Raw genomic sequence first — 22,369 nt, forward strand, 5'->3', positions numbered from 1 at the left:
AATTGGTGAGTGGGCTGTGTGATGAAAAACACTAACAGTACCTATCTAACTTTCAGGTATTCACAAATATATGAATTTGAATGAGAACACACACCATGATGCATAGGATTTAGACCAAATGTCAAGGAGTATATTTGAGCATGGTATTACTTATCAACTTAACCAGGTATTCATAAATCTTCTATGCTTCTGCTATGGAAAGCTATATTCAAACCAAAAGCTTTTTGTTTTGGAGGTTGCTATTTTGTTTTGGGTTTTATTGGCAGGGTACGTGTGTTTGTGTGTGTGTGTGTGTGTGTGTGTGTGCGCTTTCCCACATCCCCTATCAACACTGGTTTCTTGGCCACACCTTAAATGTCTAACATATTTACTCAGACGATTAACTGTGGACATTAGACTTGCTTAAGCAAGTCTTGTCCTGAGCAACAGATAAACTGGAGACCGAAGGAGGAGGGCATCCATGGTTCCTCATTAATCACCTGTGCATGCCACCCCATCTCCCCACCTTGCTGCAGACCATTAAAGCTAGGGTTACACCAGGGCTGGGCACCAAGCACCTTTTTCTTCAAGCACTCACAAAGGGGGATGCTCATATGGGAAGGTGAGTGGTTTTGGTAATTAGCTTCCGTGACAGGTTTCTTCAAGGAATGAAAGGTTTTAAAAGTTCTGAAGTATCTCTCAAAGTGTAATAGTGGGTACAAAATGATAGAACAAAATGTACTAAACATTTAGGTAATAAAAAATTCCTCTTCTGCTGAAATCACCGGAAGGGCTAGCTGGGGGAAATCAGAACCTGCTTAATTTGAAACTCCTTTTAAAAGAATACACAATCAACACTGTCTCCAACCAAAGAAAAGGATACACTGTCCTGCGTTTTCACTCATTTTCACTGTTTTGAGACATAAAGAGAAAGAATGAGATAAATGCAGGTAAAATTTGTCACTAAAGCATCTGATAAGAGCCTTTAGAAGCTTTGCTAGTGTTCTTGGGTCATGGGTGCTACATACTTAAAATATGTAGAAAAAAAGTGCATAGTATGGTCTTTAATGGAAACAGAAATAAAAGAGTCTTTACACAGGTATTCTCAACTTGCATTCATGATAAATTATCCAGTAAATAGTTTATATCTTGATACTGTAGCCAGGTCACTCTCGACTTCATAATCCAGAAATTCTTTCCTTTCATAATCTGTTTCATTGTCCCTTCCCACCCTCCACTCCAAGCACACAAACCTAAACCCTAGGCCTTCCTTAGAGGAGGAAATACAAAAGCAAAGAGTAAACAACTTGCTACGATGCCACACCAGGTTACAGGTAACTAACTGATCTTCCCTCTGCTCAGAATAAAGTAGGGATTAAGCAACTGGCAAATATTTGCATGGTCTCCAGAGCAGTAAGATTCATCCATTTGCTCACAAAAGTACACAACTGCAGCTGAGAGAATAAATCAATTCAATTCCACAAACATCTATCAAGCTCCAGTATGATTGCAGAGTCTTTGGGGGAGAAAAATCATGCACCTGGCTACTGGAGCTGATTTTTTAAGAAGTCTAGAAATATGCTATTCCCTCTCCTCTCCTACCAAAAACAAATCACGAGAAAAGAAGCAACCAACTCCCTAAATGATCAGCACAGCAGCACTTCACATTGTCAAACGTAACTAGCCCAAGGCATTCCAGTTCCTTTTTGTAGATAGAAAAGAATCCCCTTCTTATCTTTCTGAGAAAATAACAATTATGTTATTTTGTTGTATTAAAAAATACAGTTTCTCCACTTACTAGGAAATCAGTGATTAATTACCTAGCCATCGATCACCCTTCAGTAATTGGGATATAAAGATAAGAACCACATATTGAAACAAGTTAAGGCATCACTGCTTTATATTATAAATACAGACTTAAAATGAATTCTGAACATTCACTCAAGAACAGGGCAAAACCAATCTCTGCCAAACATTTCAGGAGATTCCTGCACCATCTCCCCCCACTCCCACCCGCCATACCTCCAAATTACCTTCTGAGTAGAGCTGAAAGAATTTAGGCTACTTGACCATGAGTCAGGTTCTATCATCTAGAGACCTCAGAAAGTCATTTACAAACTCTGAGACCTCAAGTTCTTCATCTTTAAAGCAAAGATAATCATACCTCTTCTATTTAATTTGTGGGGTTCTTATGAAGGTCAAATAAATAATAAATATGAAGGTTTTATTAAAATTGTTATAACCATCAATATTGATCTTTAACTGCACAGTCCTGAAGACATGGTAGAAGACCTAAGAAAACCCATCTCTGTTCCCAAAACAGTGCAGCAGGGTCTTTATAAATTCAAATGAGCTGTGGCCCCTGGTGTTTCGCCATAGGGATAGTTTTAGAATCAGGTCCAAGAAACGAGTTTTACAAAGAAGGGAAAACATTTTTCCTTATCTTACATTTTGTTATATTGGATGTTATGTTTTTATTTAACTTATCAGTATTTAGTTGCTGTTGGCTATTAAATATTACATTTAGTGTCAGTCTCCTTGATTAATATGCTTACACAGTTTAGATTAAGCAAAAAGGACACATATTTCACTGAGCCAGGGTATTCCAAACTCAGCGAAACATAGGAGTGGTGTCCTCTTTAATTTTTAAGATGATATTTCTAACTATTTACTCTGTATTGGTACTAAAGAAACAGCAAGATAATGTTCCCAGCCGCGAGGAGCTCAGAGTTTAGAGTGGAAACAACCAGACAGAACATTTCGAAACAGTGAGGCCAGTAGGACGAGAAGAGTTCAGGCTAGGAGAAGTGAGGCTATTGCCTGAGCCAAGTAAGTGCTAAGGATCTAGAGCAGCCAGCACGAACAAACAGAAATCGTGTGCTGTATGCACTAATGCTGAGCAATGTGATGCACTGAAGCACAAGGTGAGTGGGCCAACGACATGGCTGGAGGAGAAGGCAGAGGTCATGCCATGAGGAACCTGGGACTGGGGGACGTAGAACCGAAGCATGGAGATGCTCTGAAGATCTGTGCAGGGAGGGGAGTGTCAGGGGAGTGGGACACTGGCGCAGGGAAGGCTGCACGACGGAGACCCCCAGCTACCTTCCCTCTAGAACATCCTGCTGTTATATGAAATATTGGTGCTTCCTATGGTGAAAAAAAAAAACAGTTAAAGGCAAAGGAGAATCTCATTTATAAAACTGCAATAAAAATAACCACCATCCAGAACATTTTAAAAGAGAAACCATTAACAACACTCAGTTAGGACTCATGAAAAATGCTTACACATTTTTTATTGACTCTGTCTCTACTTCTACCTCTACCTGAGAAGGACTGTTTTACTTAGATATAAACAGGGCAGAAAAATCAAGGGCTTCAGCAGGTTTCAGCTTCTGAGTACAAGATGCAGCCCTGCTGGGTAGTCAGTCACCTGCAGGATAAAGCAGGCTGTCAGTGGGTCAGATTGAGGAATGACAGCACATGGACAGACAGATATGCAGGACCATTCCAGACTAGTTGGAGAGCCAGTGTTGTAAGAAACTACCCAGAAAGCCATAACCTCTATAGTTAAGCTTACTGGGAATATTTTTTAAAAGAAGTATCAAGATATAAGGGCCTAGGGGGAGGAGGGGAAATGGAGAATGCAGAGTTATCATTTAATGGGTACAGAGTTTCAGTTTCAGAAGATGAAAAAGTTCTGGAGATGGCTGATGGTGATGGTTGCACAACAATGTGCATGAACTTAATGCCTCTGAACAGTATTTTATGTTATGTATCTTTTACCACAGTTAGAGAGAAGGAGGAGTGCTAAAAAGTGGTAAGATTTCTAGTAAATTAAGCTATGAGCCTCATACGGCTTCCTGGATGTGATGCACAGACCAAAACTAAGTTTCTCAAAAAATACCTTAGAAAAAAAGCACCAATTGGAATAAGCTAGTGGCCTGCCAAAGACTGTATGTCCCAACAGGCTATATTATATAATTATGGGCATATTTTCTATAACAATAGGGCACCTTCCCTTTAAATGAGACTGAGCTCGTCACATAATTTAGTTCATAACTCTTCTCTGCAGTCTAGAAAGATGACAGTGTTATTATTATCATTATTATTATGGTAACTATTTTGTATTTATTAAGAGTTCTCAGGGAGCCAGCTGCCATCCTTTTCTTCCTTTGTTGTAGATGGAAGTAAAACAGACACAGAAGTTCTGTGTATTGCCTTGGAAAGTAAGCGAGAGGACCAGGATCAGAGGCAGTGCCCAAGGCCATAGCACTTAGCAGAAGAGGCTGTACTCAGCCCTATTTAGAGACCATGGCAATGCTTTGTGCCCCATTCTAGACCATCACCACCAAGCAAGGCTCCTACTTAATACAGAGTACATATTTCCTTGCCAAACAGCAGATATTTATTTTTGTAAATACAAGATATCCAAGTGGATTTAATAAAATTGCATTTAAGGTTAAACCATAGAGATAAGAAATTCAATCTCAGGGCCCCAATTAATTGGTTATTCTTTTTAGAGTCTCAGATATTTCATTTTACAGGATACAAATAACTCCCCAAATAATGAAAATTTCATAGTAACTATTGATTATTTAACTACTTGAGACTGCCTTAGAATCACCAAGTCATTACAGGTGTTATGAGATCTAAGAACTCTAAGTCACCCGGGTGGTGTACATCAAGTTATTTAGAAGTTCACTGATATGAGGTAAAATGAAAAGTATTTTGAACTAAAGCAATGAAACACTTCAAATGAAAGGTGGGTACACACATGTCAAGCTGATAATAGTTGCTTATTAAAAAGGCTGAATATGAATAAATAAATAAACATGGTAGATGAAAACCCAGGATAGAGATAAGAGTGGTACAGGCTCCTCCCCAGAGGCAAAGACACCAGAAAGAGCCTTTAAACCACTTCAGAGGCAATATCTTAGCCCATTGGCTCTCAATTCTGGCAGTACACTAGAAGCATCTGGGAAGTTCTGGGAACAACTTTTCCCAGCCCTAAACCGGACCAACTAAAACCATATCTCTATAGAAAGGCCCAGATAGCTACAGTTTTTCAAAGATATCCACATGATTTTTATAATAAAACAGAGGTATGAGAAACATCAGTAGCAACAAGAAGCCCCACACAGTCCCTGGGGCAAGTTTTGGTGACAACTCTAGAGATCCTGCCACTCAGCAGAGGAAGTGCCCCTCCATATGGCACATGGCACACCAGAGTTTACGAAGGTCTTTTCTTGGGGCTCACATGACAACCATCTAATTCATTACACCCAACAGATCGTGGTATGACGTGGCTCGGTCTCAGGCCAAATGAGGTGCAAACAATACGGAGATCTATGGGGATGAAAAGCTTATCAAGCCTACACATTTTAAGGGTAAATGATCTTCTACCTATTGAGGAGCAGGAAAAAAACTGTTACCCATAATTTTTGTCAACTGCAATTAAAGTACACTCTGAGACTAAATATTAATAACTAAATAATCCTAAAGTCTTAGTGATAGTCAAATGAAACTACGACTAAGAACAATGATTTGCATAAGCTATATCATCTCAGAGATGTTTTGTAAATGTCCATTTGATGTTAAAAAATCAAAGTTTCTACATTCCTTAAAAAATGGTGCTTGGGTATCTTGGCAGTTACAAAAACTTTTTCTTAATGGAAAGAAACCAACTAGTACCCTTGACCATATCATTAATTTATTTTAATAAATAAAATGTGTTACCACAAACAGTACAAAAATCTTTTAAAAGGCAATCAGCATGTAAGACTTGGTCCAAGAGCCTGCTCTGTAAGTTAACAGGAAAGACAGCCCTGTGGCCATGTTTTACATCTTCTTATCCAAAGAGAAAGGACAATATGGAGGCTACAGAAACGGGGTGATAGGCACTCAGCTATGGGACAGGGACATAAAACATCTGGATTTTCTGTGTTCTATGGAATAGTCCCAAGAGGCATTAACAGGGGTTACTTAGGTAGGAAGAAGAAAGAGTTTCCACAGTTAAATAGAGAAAATACTGGATAAACAAAGTCATACAAATGCTAACGTTCATGAGAAAAGGATGGTTAGTAGTGCTACGAAATATCTATGGGCACTTAACTCTTTTTTTTCACAGAGCTGATCTTGGGGTTCCACTGAACACACTTTGAGAAAGGTGACTAACCCACTAAGAAATGTCAATGAGGCAAAGGTCAGGCAAAGGCAAGGCCAGAGACACCTCCACTCAATCCAATGACCCTTGTTTGCCTGAAGATAGAAAGACAGGAAACAGAAGGGAGGTAAGAATAAGTCTGTAGTTGGAATCAGGCAACCTATAGGGGAACCTCATTTACTGGGTAACACACAGCATAATGATCATAAAAATGAAGAAGCAAAAGAGCAGCAAAGAAATAAACTTCCCTATGCCCTGGTACACAGGACTCTGCCACCTAACTTATAATAAATGACAACAGCAATAATCAAACCTTAGTGTACAGAGCAGTTTAAATTTAACAAAATATTTTCATACTCTGTAATTTATTTAACTTCACTATAGCCTGATGAGGTGTATCAGAAAAAGGTATTTTTATTATCACTTCACAGATGAGAAAAACTGGAGCTCTAAGAGATCACAATACAGCAAGCTGAAAGCTATGCCTGCTTGAGATAGAATCAAAACCATAAAGACAAGTCAATTCTTAAGTGAGGTCCTAGCACACACTCCTTACAAATCTCAGAATAAAGTCTATTTAGATTTTGTACTACCTTAAAAGGAAATACTGTTGATTTTCTTCCCAAATTTTAAAATATATAATTATTTAAAAGTCACTCTCACCCGCAATAAAGTTCCAGAGTGCTAGACCAATTCTTATTTCATCTAATATTCTATCTTCTCTTTACAAATTATTATTTAGTGTTTTTTTAAAAAACACTAAAGACCAACTATAATAGCTAAACGGCAATTATATCATCAAATGCCACATAAGAAGTATCGAGTTTTGGATTTAACATAAATAATGCAATTCTGAGCTTACATTAATACCAAGAATTCAAAGGTAGACTGTGAGGCACAAAGGCAAGTGTATTTCTGACTTCAACTTCTTTGAATGCTTCTTTTAGGTCATATAATCTTCTACAAAAATAAGACCATGAAAAGAACTGGTAAGCAGGCTTCTATCGGCACATGTGTTTGGGAAGAAGAAAAGATTGCTGAGAGCTTACTATATGTCAGACACCAGGCTATAGGCTTCTATATACACTATGCTTTGGATTTCATAACCCAGCACTGCACTATTACTAACAGACGAAGAAGCCCAGACAGACTCAGAGAAATTTGGCTATCTTCACACAACTAGAACAATGCAGAATCCACCTCAGTCCTGCTCCAGAGTCTTTTTTATCACACTCACTTTCCACTTATGAATATGGTAAATTACACTCCAAGAGGGGCAAATGACAAAGCTTGCCAACCCCCGCTCCCACAGTCTATTCAGGTCCCCACCCAGCCTGGGGAGTGTTAATTGCTCCATATTCTATACTCCCATTGCCTCTGTCTGTACCTCAATTTTCGGAGTTTTGCTATTTTGTCTAATCCTTAGAGAAGAGGTTCTCAACTAGCGACAATTGGCAATACCTGGGGACACTTTTGATTGTCACAACTTTGAGGTGTCATTGGCATAGGTAGAGGTCAGGGATGTTGCTGAACATCCTACAATGCACAGGAGGGCCCCCATAACAAAGAGCTATCTGACCCAAAATATCAAGAGTGCTAAGGCTGAGAAACCCTGCCTTAGAATGACAATGTAGCTTAATAAATGTGCTTTAGTTTCTTCCCCTATTAACTCACAAAGAATATTAGATAATCTGATTGCATACATCTGTGGAGTAGGAACGGTCTCAGTTGTCTGCCTTCTTCCCACATGAAGCACAGGGCTTTTTATATTGGCACTAAACAAATGTGAAATAATGTATTCTTTATATTGGAAATTCTTGATTAAAAAAACAAATGTAACTATTATCCAAGAAATACAACATTCTCCCATACTCCTTACCAAACAAAAAGTGAATAGACTAATTCATGACTTATTAAAATAGACTATGAAAAGCTACATTGCATCCTGGGTATGTCATAGAATCACCTCCATATCACAACTATTGATAAGCTTACTATTAAAATGCGTTGTCTTACTTTAACAGAAGGTTAATTAAGAGATCACAATATACAGATTTGAGGAAATCTCATACAGAATGTTCAGATTCTTCTCTCTCTACCAAGTCAGTTTTGACTCTATCGATTCTCAAGTCTTGAGTGGAATTATTCAGGAACAACCTTAAACTGTGATCACTGGCATGTCAGATAAATACACCAAAAGTCAAATCTCTAATTGAGTATGTCAAAACTGATTGGCATCATATCTCAGGTCAAGATCTTTATGTTTTTCACTTTTCTCAGTTTACATCAATTGGAATCAGCATGGAGATCCTAAAGTAAATGATTACAAAAAGCATTAAAATCAGCATTCATTCAAGTGGCCCTACCACAGGGTAATCTACAATCATTTTTGCTATTTCTGAGGAGTGGCCCCAGGGCCCTGAACATCAGAATGAACGCATACATTTATTAAAAGTTCAGATTCCTGGACCCCACTCCAGTCCGACTAAATCAAAATTTCTGAGGTTTGGCCTGAAAATCTACATTTTAAATAATTTCCCAAATATTTGTTTTGCATTCTCAAGTTTGAGAACCTCTGCCAGGAGACTGAACCCTGGAAAATGATTTGCCTCATTTTGTAAATTTCTAGCATGGATCTTGCTTTTACAGACTATCAACAATTCATTTAACATAAAATTTATATCCACTTTCTACCATTTTAAGAGTTTTGCTATTCTGTCTTATTTTAAAAAATGGTATTTCACTGAATCTTTTATACAAATATACATTTCTGAAGTAAGCAGACTAATATTTTATGGGAAATGCTGAAAAAACTAGGACTAAATATAAAAAGAAAAACAGGACTGAATTCTGGGCCCCACAATGGTCAACATGTACTATGATGGGGGATACAGTGATGGCTAGACAAAGTCCCTACCCTCATTTTCCCTTTATTTATGCACTTAAGTAATTTATATATGTACATAAACAAAGAAGTACGAAGTTTCAGAGAGTGGCAATGCCATGAAGATAATGAAACAGGTTGCATGATAGAGAAAGACTGTGGGGGAGGGGGAAGAGGAGGTGGCTGGCTATATTGGATAGAGGATGAAAAGTCGTTTTCTTGAGGAGGTAACATTTAAACTGAAACCTGGAGAAGTAGCCAGTCAGGTGAGGGTTGTGTGGAAAGTATTTTAGGCAGAGGGAACTGTAACTATAAAGACCCTAAGGTGAGAACAAGGTTGTCAAGAAATTATTATAAGAATTAAATCAGAAATCAGATAATATATAAAAGGTTTTATGAAATAGAGAACTATGTAAAAGTATAAAGTATTATTTTTAGTAATATATTAGAATAGTTTCAGGACAGAAGACAGGACAATGAAGGGCCCCAGGTCTATGCCACATGAAGAATTAATTAAACAACTGAGGCTATATTGCCTGAAGAGCAGGAGATATAAATATGTGTTTGGGGGAAGGAGGGAGAAGTTTTCTTCAAATAACTGAAGGACTATGTTCTTACGGAAGAATATTTATTTTTAAATAGCTCTGGGAGTGTGGTCAACATTTTAGGAAAGCAGAATCTTGGCTCGATATGATAATGAACATTCAAAGAAAGCTGCAGGAAAATGGACCGACTGAGAGGTAACGAATTCCACGTGACCGAAGGTGACTTTACTTCGTTCTTCACAACCTTAAGGAAGTCTCAAGAGAAACCTGAGCAATAGTGAAGAATCCACCATAGTCCCAATTCACATTGTCACCATGGAATAAAATATGTCTCTATCTCTATAATAACCGATATATGTTTCAAAAGGACAATTAAGAAACAAGATAGACTAACATTCATTTCTGAAGTGTGTGGCTACAATTTAGTGGTGTTTTAGCAGTAAACACTGAACAATTGTTTTGACTCGTTAAAATAATTACTCTATTTTAACAAAAACATGTCTGGATTCCATTAGGTCCCAATAGGCGGCATGCCAATAAACAGCCAACACCTTTAGCAAACAGGTATGTGGCCTTTTGTTGGTTTGTTTTTCAGTGACAGCCATGGGCCCAGGAAGATGATTTCTTCATTAAAAGTCCTGACAGAGAATCATTACTCTTTCTTATTCGTTGATTCTGTCCAGTTAATCAAGTAAAAAACAGATACTGAATTGCCACAGATCACCTAGGACCAAAATGCTACAGATAAACAAATCTAGCCTTCCAAGGACAAACAGATCAAGCTAGACTTAGGAGTTTAAACTAGAAGCAATTTTGAAAAGCTAAACACAACTATAAAGGTTATTAATCTTTAAATAAGATATTTCTATTTCCACATCCAGATATATGTGGCTTATATGCAGATATACCTCAGGAAATAGTCTTTTAATATCTACATATACTTTTTATTGTTTTATGTTTCTTAAAAACTACTTGTAAATAAAATTATATTATGACTCCCTTAGGATGGCTTATAAAAAGAAACATAACAAATCTTCCCATAAAATAAAGGCTATGTCCATATAATTGTTCATAAAATTACACTTCTTTTTTGTGAAATCCAGGAACACCAAAAGCTAATTTACAAAGCAAGTATTTATCATAGAATTTTTTTTTATATAAGAATCTTTTCCTAGGGCTATAAAATTGCTATTTATGCCTATAGTATTTTTAGAAATACACCTATTCCATAAAAGTTAAATATAACCCACAATGTGAACAATCACTTTCTAAGTTATTTCTCTTTAGATTCACATGTATTTGAGTTCAGATTCTGCTATTTTATTAAACTAATCCTTCGGAACTCAGGGTAACAGCAGGGCTGGATTAGTTGCTCAGGAAACCCAGGTGTCTCTGTTCATGAGTGTGTGTCACCTAATATCATCTGGGTTTCCTAGAAACTGAACACTTACATGCTCAGGTTGTTTTAACTCTTTAGATAAATCATTATAAGTCTCCAAAGCATTTCTAACTACATTATCACTAGACTAATGCACAGAAAAGCTGTGATGCCATAAACCGATACCTAGAGCTGGTGAAAGAAACCAAGTCTTGTTCCAAAGTACAGTGCATTCACCATGACCATGCTCTGCAATCTCCTTTCAGCTTCCATAGTGCCAAAGTTCTGTATCAACCACTAAGAGAATGGGGCCCTTTAGAATAACAATGTTAATAATGTAGTTGGTGAATACCTCTCCTCTCTAAAATATCTGACCTCGTGCATTTGTTTCCTTTTTTTTATCAAGTACAAGATATTAGGGATCATTGTGGATTTTTCTAAACCTGCCCATCTTTAACTGAATCTCTTCGTTATCTTCTCTTGCAAGAGTATACAGTCCACTTCTCAGAGGACAAAGCTGTGAATTGTTCTCTAAATGTATATTCTATAGCTGGTAAGCATAGTAAGAAGGGATGACTCTAAGAAATGGCACCATAAAACCAACAGCATGCTACAGAGTTGTTCCCCCATATTGACAACAAATCGGAAGTAATTTTCTACCTAAATCAGAGCTTAACTCATTAGCTCAAGTTAATTCACAAGTTCAATCCAATTTCTCAAAATGCAATAATACAATTCCAACCTCATTATCTTTATTGAAAGTATTTAAAAGCATTTGCTGAGACACATTTCTTTCTTGTGTCAGACAGGATCAACGTCAAGTGAACATCCTGAGTAGACTATATTCTGTTTAATTGCAGGGGTTGACGTTTTAAGAAATAATCATTTCTTGCAAGGGAGAAATTTTCTCCTGGAGTGAACACCACAAGGTACCTCTGGTAAATAAAGGTTTAAATATGTATCTGTTTACAACAATTGTGCTTTAAAAACCAGATTCGCAACCATATGATACATGCATACGTACACATACACGCACACACACACACACACACACACACATATGCATATATATGTATACGTGTGTGTTTATACTTCTGACATTCTGTAGAATTGGCAATATTACAATCTGGTGATTTCTTCAATAATTTTAATAAACTAAGAGAGTTTAGGGCTCAGAGAAGGAATTTAAAAATAGAACAAGAGTGATGATTCGTAATGGAAATGCCATCCCATATCACTACCACTCAGGAAAATGATGGATATTTCCCTAGAAATAATCATGAGGAAACAGTCGGTTTGTTTGGAAGGCATTTACTTCAATAGCTCATTCACTAAACCCCCTGAGTTTTAGTCCCAAAACAGTTCATTTCCATTTCCTTTTGATAATCAGAAAGGGAATCAACCCACATTTTCAAACGACTATTTTTCAGATCATTTACTAGGGGAAAATATCTTTTAAAAGCATTTCTGGGTAAATTTGTAACCAAAAAAATAGTAAAAGGGCAAGAAGGACTTCTTATTCCTCAGCTCAACCTCAACCTGAGTTTAACTTTTAATTATTTCCTATCTTGTAAAACTCATTGCTGCCATTAGGCCTTTGCTTTGTGAAGTAGCCAGCACTAAACTCATTTAACTCATGCCCTAGGCCAATAACAAATCTACCTTTCTAGCTGCGATACTTTAATAGCTTAAATTTCTAAAGTAAATGTTATCTTTCCTCCTTTGAAAACAGTTTCTGGCAATGATTAAAGTTAAGGAAAAACTTCAAATATGCAGAATTCATTTGTCAGACATAAACACTGTAATACATAATGAAGGGAAATGCCCAAATCTCAGAATCCAGTTTAGGCGATGGGACTACAGATATATTTTAAAAGACAGAGTAGCCAATTAACAAGTATATTATTTCGTTTTAAATCTATTATGAGGCATATATGAGTAAGAATAGACAGCGCTACAATTCAGCATTCGTGAACCAAAACCACACATAAGCCATGTTCAAAGTCAATTGAACTTACCTTATAAACTTGTCCATATGTTCCATTTCCAACAAGTTCCACCAATTCAAAGATCCCTGCAGGGTCCTGAAAGAAAATAAACAAACAATAAAAATTCAAAGCAATATTCCAAGCATTGTCTTAATCAAAAGCAACACTTATTTAAAACATGCAAATAAATAACAAGTTTAGCTTTGGGGGGCTCTTGTGTGTTAATATTAAATATTATTAAAATTTAATTCAGCTGTAGCTATGAAACTAGTCATAATCCATTTTGTCTCTATTTTATTTTTCTATGAGAAGTGTTTAAATCAGAGAAGTGTTTAAAGGAGACATGACTTCCATTGAAACAGTAAAAAAGGATTAACACATTTCTCACTGTCAAATGGAAAAACATTTGTAGATACGAACATCAGGATAAAATGAAAGACCCATCACCCTAAAGGGGTTCTAATTTTTGAGATCTTTCTTTTTGAAATTTCTGAGCTGCACATTGTGTTGAACACTGGCAGTTAAGAAAGGGGTGCTCCCGCATTGTGGGGCTATCTTACCAGATAGTCACCATGGAATCAACACAACTGCCTCTCTTATAACGTTTTTCTTAGAATTCATCTCTGCTCTCTACAATGCTGCTTCTGCAAAATGGATTTTTGCAAATGGCCTTCAGTTCCTGCAGTATCTAAAGAGTACCTGCAGGAGTTAGAGTGCACTAAATTAGGGAATTATACAAGTTCTTACCGCCAAGCAGGTGTCTCCTAAACCTCAGTCAGCTGTGTTAGAGTGCTCAGCAAATGTCCAACAATTGCTGCTATTATTACTGAATTACTATCCCAAAAAGTTGAAAGAAAAATCAAAGGCTGTAAAATTCAACTCGGAGGCAGAAATTGACGTTGACCTCTACTGACTCCTAACTGGAGAGAAATTGTTTCTTTAAAGGCCTAAAATCAAGAATCGCAAACTGAAATGCCCACAGAGGCGAGGTGAGTAAGGTAAAAGTAAAGTGGGGTAGCTTGGGCCTGTGCTAAACTGAAGAAGTCATGTCTCCTTTGGGTGGGGCAGGGGTGCGGGATTTTACTGAGCTGGAACCAATTGTATTGTCAACCTATGAACACAATATTGCCAGATTCGAATATTTTTTCCAAGAAAAACTGAACATTTTTTTTAATGTGAGAGCCTCTAATTTTTAAATGTTAAGCACTAATTCAGTTAAAAAAAAAAAAAACAAAAAAACTCTGAAGGACAAATAAAGAAGACTGCTATCTCCAGCCTAAAAGCATTTACTATTTCTCTTCAACACTTTTATGAGCGTGCTGCCATATTTATTACAGTGGCTGAGAGGCAGGGGGGGAAAGTCTGAGCTCTGGCTTCAGACAAACCCGGCTGAACACTAGCTTTGTGATTGACTGGCTGTGTGATTCTAGGACACCCTGAGAGAGCAACTTAGTCTCTGAGGTGATAAAACGGGATGACATCCACCTAGCAGACCTCTGGTGAAGAATAAGTGAAGATCCAGCGCCATGCTCGCACATAGACAGCAACCACACGCAGTGCACAGCAATCAATTAATATCCGATAGTACTTTTTAAGCTGAGGAATTCCACGCCACAAGTAGCATAGAAAGGGAGAAGAGCTGCCTCGGCGCTGCTATTTATGGAGAAGGAGATACATGAGTTTGATGTGACGAATTAGAGTTTTTTTAAGTTACAGTACTAAATCAGGCCCAAGAAAAGCCCTTTGCTATGTGCCTTCAAAGATTCCACACAGAAAACAAATAAAAAACAAAGCAAAATCAGAAAAGCAGCAATTAAAGCACTTAGTTTCTGAGAAAGACTGGAAGTTGCATTATATCTATTATTATAAAGCCAGAAAGGCCAGAAACCATACTCCAGACTCATGTCTCAACAGATCTAACAGTCCAGAAGTTCCAGCCACACCCGACCTGGTCAGGGAGATGTGGACACGGTTCCAGATGGAACCATGAGACAGGAGAACACAGTAAGGTCCTCCAGCTCTGTCGACTGAGACCCTATCATCTCTAAAAGAGACGATCAAGGCCACCTGGGAGGCCTCAGGATAGAAAAGAAAAATTGTGTTTGTTCAACTACTAGGCCATTAGAGCAGCAGGTTTTATTAAAAACAAATTAGAAAGAAATAAGGAAAGGAGGGGAAAAAAGCCCACAAATGGTGGCAGCTGCTGTTTGTTTCTAAGCTATGCTTCCCAGTAGTTTGTTTGCTCAGTGCTGTTTCTGCAACAAATTTCAAGAGAGGCTCTACATTTGCTTGAAATATTTCAATTGTGTTTTCAACATTAATTTTTCTTGAGTAAAAAAAAAAAAATATGAACCAAGAAGAGGAGATGCAGAACGGTGAATATTAGCTGCAGTAAGGAGCCTGGGGAGCGTTGGATGGGTTGAAGGGGAGGGAAAAACAGAAACAGAGTGCAGAACAGGGACCAATTTCTATACCCAGGGGTCACCCCACCTCATGGACTCCTCCTCAGGGCTGGGGTTTAATTGGTAGGTCTCAGGAGGAGCTGAGCAGCTGAGTTCTAGGCTCTTTCCTCTCTTTGAATAGCCCATGAAGGTGCATATGGCCCAGCCAGTTGAAGCCAAGGAGGCTCAATGCCAAGACTTCAGTTCCAGCTACTGGGAGAGAGGCTCTTTCCACCGGACACATCCAAGGGGCTCAGAAGCGAAGGTCACGGGGACTACAGACTTTGGTTGGCGACCTCTCTCAGGTAACCAACCAAACTGAAAATAATCATTGACTTAAGTTGGTTACTCAGGAGATAGACTGAAAATCACTGAGATTTACATGGAGGGAGTTTATTCTGCTGTGTGCAGTGGGGGAGTAAAGGAAGAAGTACTAGACTGAGCAGATGGAAGACGTCAGCTGTGATGCACAGGAGCTTTGAATCTGAGATGGCTTCAAAATTATCCTACCTTGAGGCATAGAGGCCTTTGTACCCCAGCTCCACTGAGTAGTCATTGTATGCAGGCTGTCCCCTGTCCCTGTCCCAAAGGTTATGATCTTGGGTGAAGCGACATTCCTTCAGCTGAGGTCAGCTCCCAAGTGAGAACCATCACAAGTTGCCTAAACTCCCATCAGGTGGACAATAGTGCCTTAGCAATGCAGAGGGGATTGAGTGACACATCCCAGCATCTAGTACAAGCATCATGGCTAGAAATGAGTACCAGTTTGTAACTGGAAAAGAGTCTATAAGCTTCTACCTTATACAGTATCCTGACAGTAATAAGGCAAAATGGCATGATCAGAGTCATATTACTTGTAAAAAGGGGGCTCTCTGAAAACATAGAAAGTAGAAGGCAGATGTATTGTTTAGGGGCACTTGAATTTAGCACTGACCCTAATCCACCCCTCTCCTCCACCCCTAACCCAAGTACCTGAAGAGCTGGGTATTCGTGGATATTCCCTCATATAAATGTATATAATTGTAAGTTATGTTCTTCTGGAATAGGAATATAGCTTAAATAAGGTAAGCATTCAGTTGTTTTCTCCACTCTTACGAGACTCCAACATGCAGTTGATCCTTGAACAACAGGTTTGAACTGTACAGGTCCAACTTATATGCAAATTTTTTCAATAAATACTGTAAACGTATTTTCACTTCCTTATGATTTTCTTAATAACATTTTCTTTGCTCTAGCTTACATTAGTGTAGGAATACAGTATGTAATACCTGTAACACACAAAATGTGTGTTAATCAACTGTTTCTGTTACGAGTAAGGCTACTAATAGTTAAATTTGGGGGGAGTCAAAAGTTGTACACAGATATTTAACTGCATGGAGATCGGTACTCCTAACACTCTCCCGTTGTTCAAGACTCAAATGTAATTTCTCCCAAGGATCCCCAATTACCTCAATCTCTAATCTCTAGGGATCTCTTCTCAGTTCTGTCCTTTTCCGGCACTTATACTGCTGAGTACCACCACCCAAGTTGAAAAGATTTGTCCCGCATCACACCACTCAGTCTCTCACAGAGATCCTGTTTCTTTCTTCCGACCATATCTCAAAGGTAGGTTGACCCCAAAATTCTATTCTCACGTTGTTCACTAAGTGCTAATGATTTTATCTCCAAATGTCTACCAGATCCAACTACCTACTCCACTCTGTTCACGCAACAGGCCTCACTATCTCTTGCTATGACTATTTATTTGCAGTCGATTCTTTTTCTCCTTTCAATTATCTTCACAGTGATCTTTCTAAAATAGACATCTCTAAACACAACACACCATGCTTTAAAATTCTACACGATGTGGCTCGAATTGAAAGTCAAGGTCCCATTGAATAAGGTTGATGTCCCACTCCCGATGCTCCACAACATGTAGAGAAAGTCACAAAAAATGCGAACAGAATGTTAAGCCAAAAGTCTAGCAAACTATGTCATCTTTTTCAATCTAGACATGCCATCCCAGCCACTGTCCCCTTCATCCCCCTTATCCTGCTCCCAACTGCACAAAACTCACATACAAAGCCCCTATGGTATTCCCAGCTCTAGAGAAAGTTTATAAAGCCCATTGCTTTAAGCCGTGCCTCGGGTCCATTGAGAAAGCAGGCTGTCAGGATGTGGCCATGTGCAATGCAACAAGGGGAAGATACGGTACCTAATGATTATGTTACAAAGACAGGAAAGCTAAGAGACAAGAATCAGTTTAATTCTCTCTCTCCTGTTTGCTTAGCTGCTCGCTAAGCCAGGATGGGCAGCATGAAAGAAGGTTACATACACCAAGGAGAAAAGAGCAAATCATTGACATTTACCAAAGTCAGGAATCTCTGTTGGCTACACATGCCTTTATTCAGATCTTAACCTTTGCTGGGAGGCTGAGAAAAAAAATTAATTTTAAGATAGAGTAGTTTATATTATTTCATAATGAAATATAACTACCACATATCAAAAGGCAAGCTGTTCCATGAAAGAAAAGTAACTTTTCAGTAGGTACTGATATAGGCAAATTTGGTTAGTCATCATAATAAAAATCACAGTAATAGCCAACATTTCACGAGAATTTATAGGCCAGGCACTAGTCTAAGCATTTTCCATGAAAAGACCATTTAATTTTCACAACTCTATCAAGTGGATGCTACTGTTGTCTGTTTTACAGATGAGTAAACTGAGGCACAGAGAGATTAAGCACTTGGTCCAGGTCACACCACGATGAATGGCTGAGCCAGAATGGGTACTGGTCACACTCCAAACCCTGAGCTCTCAACCACTCACCATTCCATCAGCTTCATGGAACCAGAATTCTCAGCCCTTGACCTAGTACCTGCTAGCTCTCCAGCCTTAGGCAATTTCCTAACGGCTCCGAGTCTCAGTTTCTTCATCTTTAAAATGGGGATACTATTGCTCCCTCAGAGGGTTACTGTGGGGACTGTGAAAGTGTCTCGACTAGCTCAGGGCCTGATACATAATAGAACTTTAAAAAATATTAACCTCCTTCCTTTTCTTTTTTCCTCTTTGAAAAAGAGCTCATTTAATACACGAAGAACATGCCATAGAAAAATTCAGCCTGCATTTCATATATTTTCAACTAAGAAAGCCAGTAAAAGAAAACCTATTGTTATTTAACCAATATCATCACACGCTTAGCAGGGTGTGGTATTTATGATATTTGTGAAAAAACAAATGTCTCTTTAGAAATTCGTGAGACTATTGGGAAGACACATCAACTTTTGGGGGCTTCTGGAATGTTGCAATAAATTCTCTCTTCTATCAGCTGAAATTCAGGAATTCAGACGAAAGTGGCGGGCATAAGCCCAACTTTGCAGCAGGGTGGAGAGATTTAAGATCTAAAAGTTAATAGTCATAGTCACTGAGTTACACTCTAATTCTTCCAGGTCCCTTGAATAATACTGGATTTATCATAACACCAAATAACATCTCTAGACTAAATCCCAAAGACTGAAAAGGCAAATCTAAATATATAACTAGGATGACTACTCCTTAGCATCATAAAAGATGATATATATTTTTCCCCAAACCCACCGCCTTACTCTGAAAATGAAATTAAGAAGGGGATTGGAAGGAATCATGAACAATGGCTTTAAACAGACTCTAGATAGTCCTCCCAAACTCCTCTTAAAGACATAGCCATTCTGTGACAGATCTTTCATTTGATTTCACCAGTCCTTTGGCAGGGTGAAACAGACCCCAGCAGAATATGGATTCCTGATCCGGCTCCCAGAAAGACTGCCTACCCCCAGATTCCCTCTGACATCTGCCACACAACCGTGCTTACTCTAAACGTACGGGCCTTAAAAAGACCAAAATGTTATTTCTCTTAGAACCATATTTAGCAGCTGCTTTGTTCAGTTTCAGCCTAGCTGACAAGTATTATGCTTACAAAAGCAAAATAGAACAAAGAAAACAAGAACAGGAGAACGCTCCACATTTATCTTGAGCCTTCAGGCTTTTCAACACCATCATTCTTCCAACGTAAGTACAGCGCTAGGAAGCACTGTGCTGACATGACACTCCCCCTGCCCACCCCCATTCTAGGCCACGCTGCACTCACAAAGTCCCTTAAAGCTCATTTTTTGTTCACCTTCCCTTCTTCTAATGTAGTGGGGACCTGAGTAGCCAAAGGTCCCGCCTTCCACAATGGGGTTTGTTCAGTCCCAGACCACCACCCACATTCTCCCACCCTACTGTCTGAGGTAGAAGCAGGGGGTCACTGGCCCCTGCCTCCTTGTGCTTCCAGCCTAATAAACAAAATAGATATGACCAAATAACTACACATACACAAGTCAATAAATTACAATGGCGAGCAACATGCAGGAAAAGCATGAAGTGCTCCAAGTGTATATACCTGCAACATCTAGAACATAGCCCAGATTCATCTCCATTCACATAATGCCCAAGCCATGCAACTCAAGTAGGAGAGATAATTCAAGTAAATTATATATATAAGATAATTATATATATAAGATAAAACACTGATTGCTAAATTTTCTCACTTGATCATCTGTATCGAACAAATTAAACTATGTAGAATTGTCAGAGGATTGGCACAGAGTTAGAGTTCAGGTCTGGACTCTATTCCTTGCTAGTGCTATTTGACTTCTCATGTTTTCCAATCTGTAAAGTGGTATAATCCCGCTTGGCCTGCCTTCTTTGCAAGGCTGCATCCCGCATGTGAAAGTGCTGGGCACCTTCCATGCTCCACATGCCCAGCATCATCCTTTGGGAAGGGTGGTCCTGTGTGCAGGAGGACTCCAGGATGCCATCTGCTCCCACGCAGCTCTACCTACCTGGCGAGATGGTATTGGTGTCCTTTTACCATTGCTAGCTCCTGGCAAGGTCAGAACATGGTCCCCGACAAACCTCAGGGAACATCTTCCTCAATGCTTGTAGCTTCTTCTAGCCCTCGGGTCAGGAAGACCAAGAGGGCTCTCAGATTTCTATCCAAAGCTATAGTTCCTTTCTTTTTCCTACATCGCCATCAGCTAGGATGAATACTGATTAAAGTTAACCAATTAATTGACAGTATACCCAGTAAAGATCACAGACTCTATAGTCAAAAAGCCTGATTCTGATCCCAGCTTCACCATTTACTACTAGCTGTGTGACCTTGACTATATTATTTAATTGTTCCATGCCTCAGTTTCCTCGACTGTAAAATAGTGATAACAGTACTACCTACTTTATGGATTTTTTGACAAAATAATTAATGTATATAAAAGATTTAAAGCAATGTCTGGCATATTATAAGTGCTTAAAAGTGTCTGTTAATAATCCTTTATCCTAGAATGCACACTCCAAGAAGAAATGACTTCTATTGGTTTTGTTCACTGTAGTATCCCTAGTACTTAGATCAGTGACTAGGACATTACGGACACCCAAATATTTTCCGGATGAATCAAGTCTCCATATCACTAGTCCTACCAGTGACAACAACAATGCAGTAAGATCTCTAAAATGTGGAGGAGAGATTTCTGAGGTTGTATTAATAAAATCCCTCTCCCCATTTTACAAAAGAACAAACCAAAGCCCAGGCAGGTGTTATATACTCAAAAAAATCACGTTTTTCCAACAGGAGTGTTTAGGAAACTTGTTCAAGGTCTCACCTAGTTAGTGGCGAAACGCTAAGTCCTTTAACTTCTAATATGTTTCCTCTGTTCAATAAAATCCTTTAATAAACCACAGGAATCACTTGCTATCTTTCAAATGGTGGGTCTGGAAGGAAAGGGAGCAGGGGCAGCTGGGAGGGTGGAAAGAAAAGGTAAGCTCTTGTACTCAGTCCTAAATGTCAGACATTCTGGGTAAGAAGTGAATGTAACTCATGCCCAGAACTGATGTAAAAAGATTTATCACACATCTCCAATTTAATGTTATCGAGACAGTTGATTTAATAGGTCATATGTACATATCTGTATAGAAGATAAATGGAATTTTTCAAAATATACTTTTTCTCAGTTCACAGACTTTACATATTCCTACTCACATTTATTTTGGCTCCAAATTATTTCCTTACAGGAGAAAACAAAGAATTAGACATAAATTGCCTATTGTTCACTGGCTTACATAGGGCATATATAATTAGGAACATGAAATTAAAAGAATAACCCAAGAAGGACGTATAACATTAACTTGAATATTTTTTTCCGATTTTGGTATACAGATAACCTCAATCCTTTGTCAACTGTTGGGATTCATGGGCCAGCCTTTCTCGTGCTTCCTGATCCGGAGTTCCCAAGCCATGCCCACAACCTGCCTGTGCATATGTGGACGCACAAAGCCCACTGCTCTGTTCGGAGACTATTTTACAACAGATGGAGAAAGGCCCACTAACTCCATAAAGCAGAATGAGAAAATTCCCCAAGATACTAGGACACAAGGCAGATTTGGGACAAGGATAGGAATCTCCACCTTCCAGAACTTTCCTCAACTCTCCCACAGTCTGTGCAAGCTCAGACATGGCAAGTTGCTTTAAGAGTCAACATGTACATAAAGGCCCACCACCTTGGTCCCTTCGCTCCCATCATTAGCTTGTCACAGAGATTATACAGCTGTTTGGAGAAATGTATCATACAGTTTATGGAGATTTGCAAACACAGGATATCTCTAGACCTGTCAGGACAGACATGCTAACTTTCCAGTATTTCCAGCAACACGAGGTCGAAATGATGGGAATCAGACCAGCAAAGATTTTGGCATTTTGCCTTTTCAAAGATGCTTAGAAAAAGAAAAAAAGACAGCAATTGCAGCAGATGGACTTTAAAGACAATAACTGATTACCTAAATAATTAAATAAGAAAGATTAGGAAACCATCCAAGGTTCTATTTTAGAAAGAGAAGCCTTAACCCTTCCCCCAAAGAAACTCATTTACTACCTGCTTACAACAGACCAACAGCACTTTACATGTGCTTGAAAGCATTTTAACATTTCTCTTCACACCTA

At 38.6% G+C, this 22,369-nt stretch overlaps 1 protein-coding gene across 4 annotated transcripts in view; it reads right to left on the reverse strand.

Annotated features, from left to right (window-relative positions):
• The window catches only part of TNIK (TRAF2 and NCK interacting kinase), a 366,909-nt gene that overhangs the window by 273,628 nt on the left and 70,912 nt on the right, over positions 1-22,369 (reverse strand). For all 4 annotated transcript variants that reach the window (XM_023524725.1, XM_011380421.2, XM_011380430.2 and 1 more), the window contains exon 2: positions 12,968-13,033. In XM_023524725.1, coding sequence (XP_023380493.1) covers positions 12,968-13,033 — 66 coding nt within the window. The remainder of the gene's footprint in view (positions 1-12,967; positions 13,034-22,369) is intronic.

The sequence above is a fragment of the Pteropus vampyrus genome, unplaced genomic scaffold, assembly GCF_000151845.1.
Source record: "Pteropus vampyrus isolate Shadow unplaced genomic scaffold, Pvam_2.0 Scaffold12, whole genome shotgun sequence".
NCBI lineage: Eukaryota > Metazoa > Chordata > Mammalia > Chiroptera > Pteropodidae > Pteropus > Pteropus vampyrus.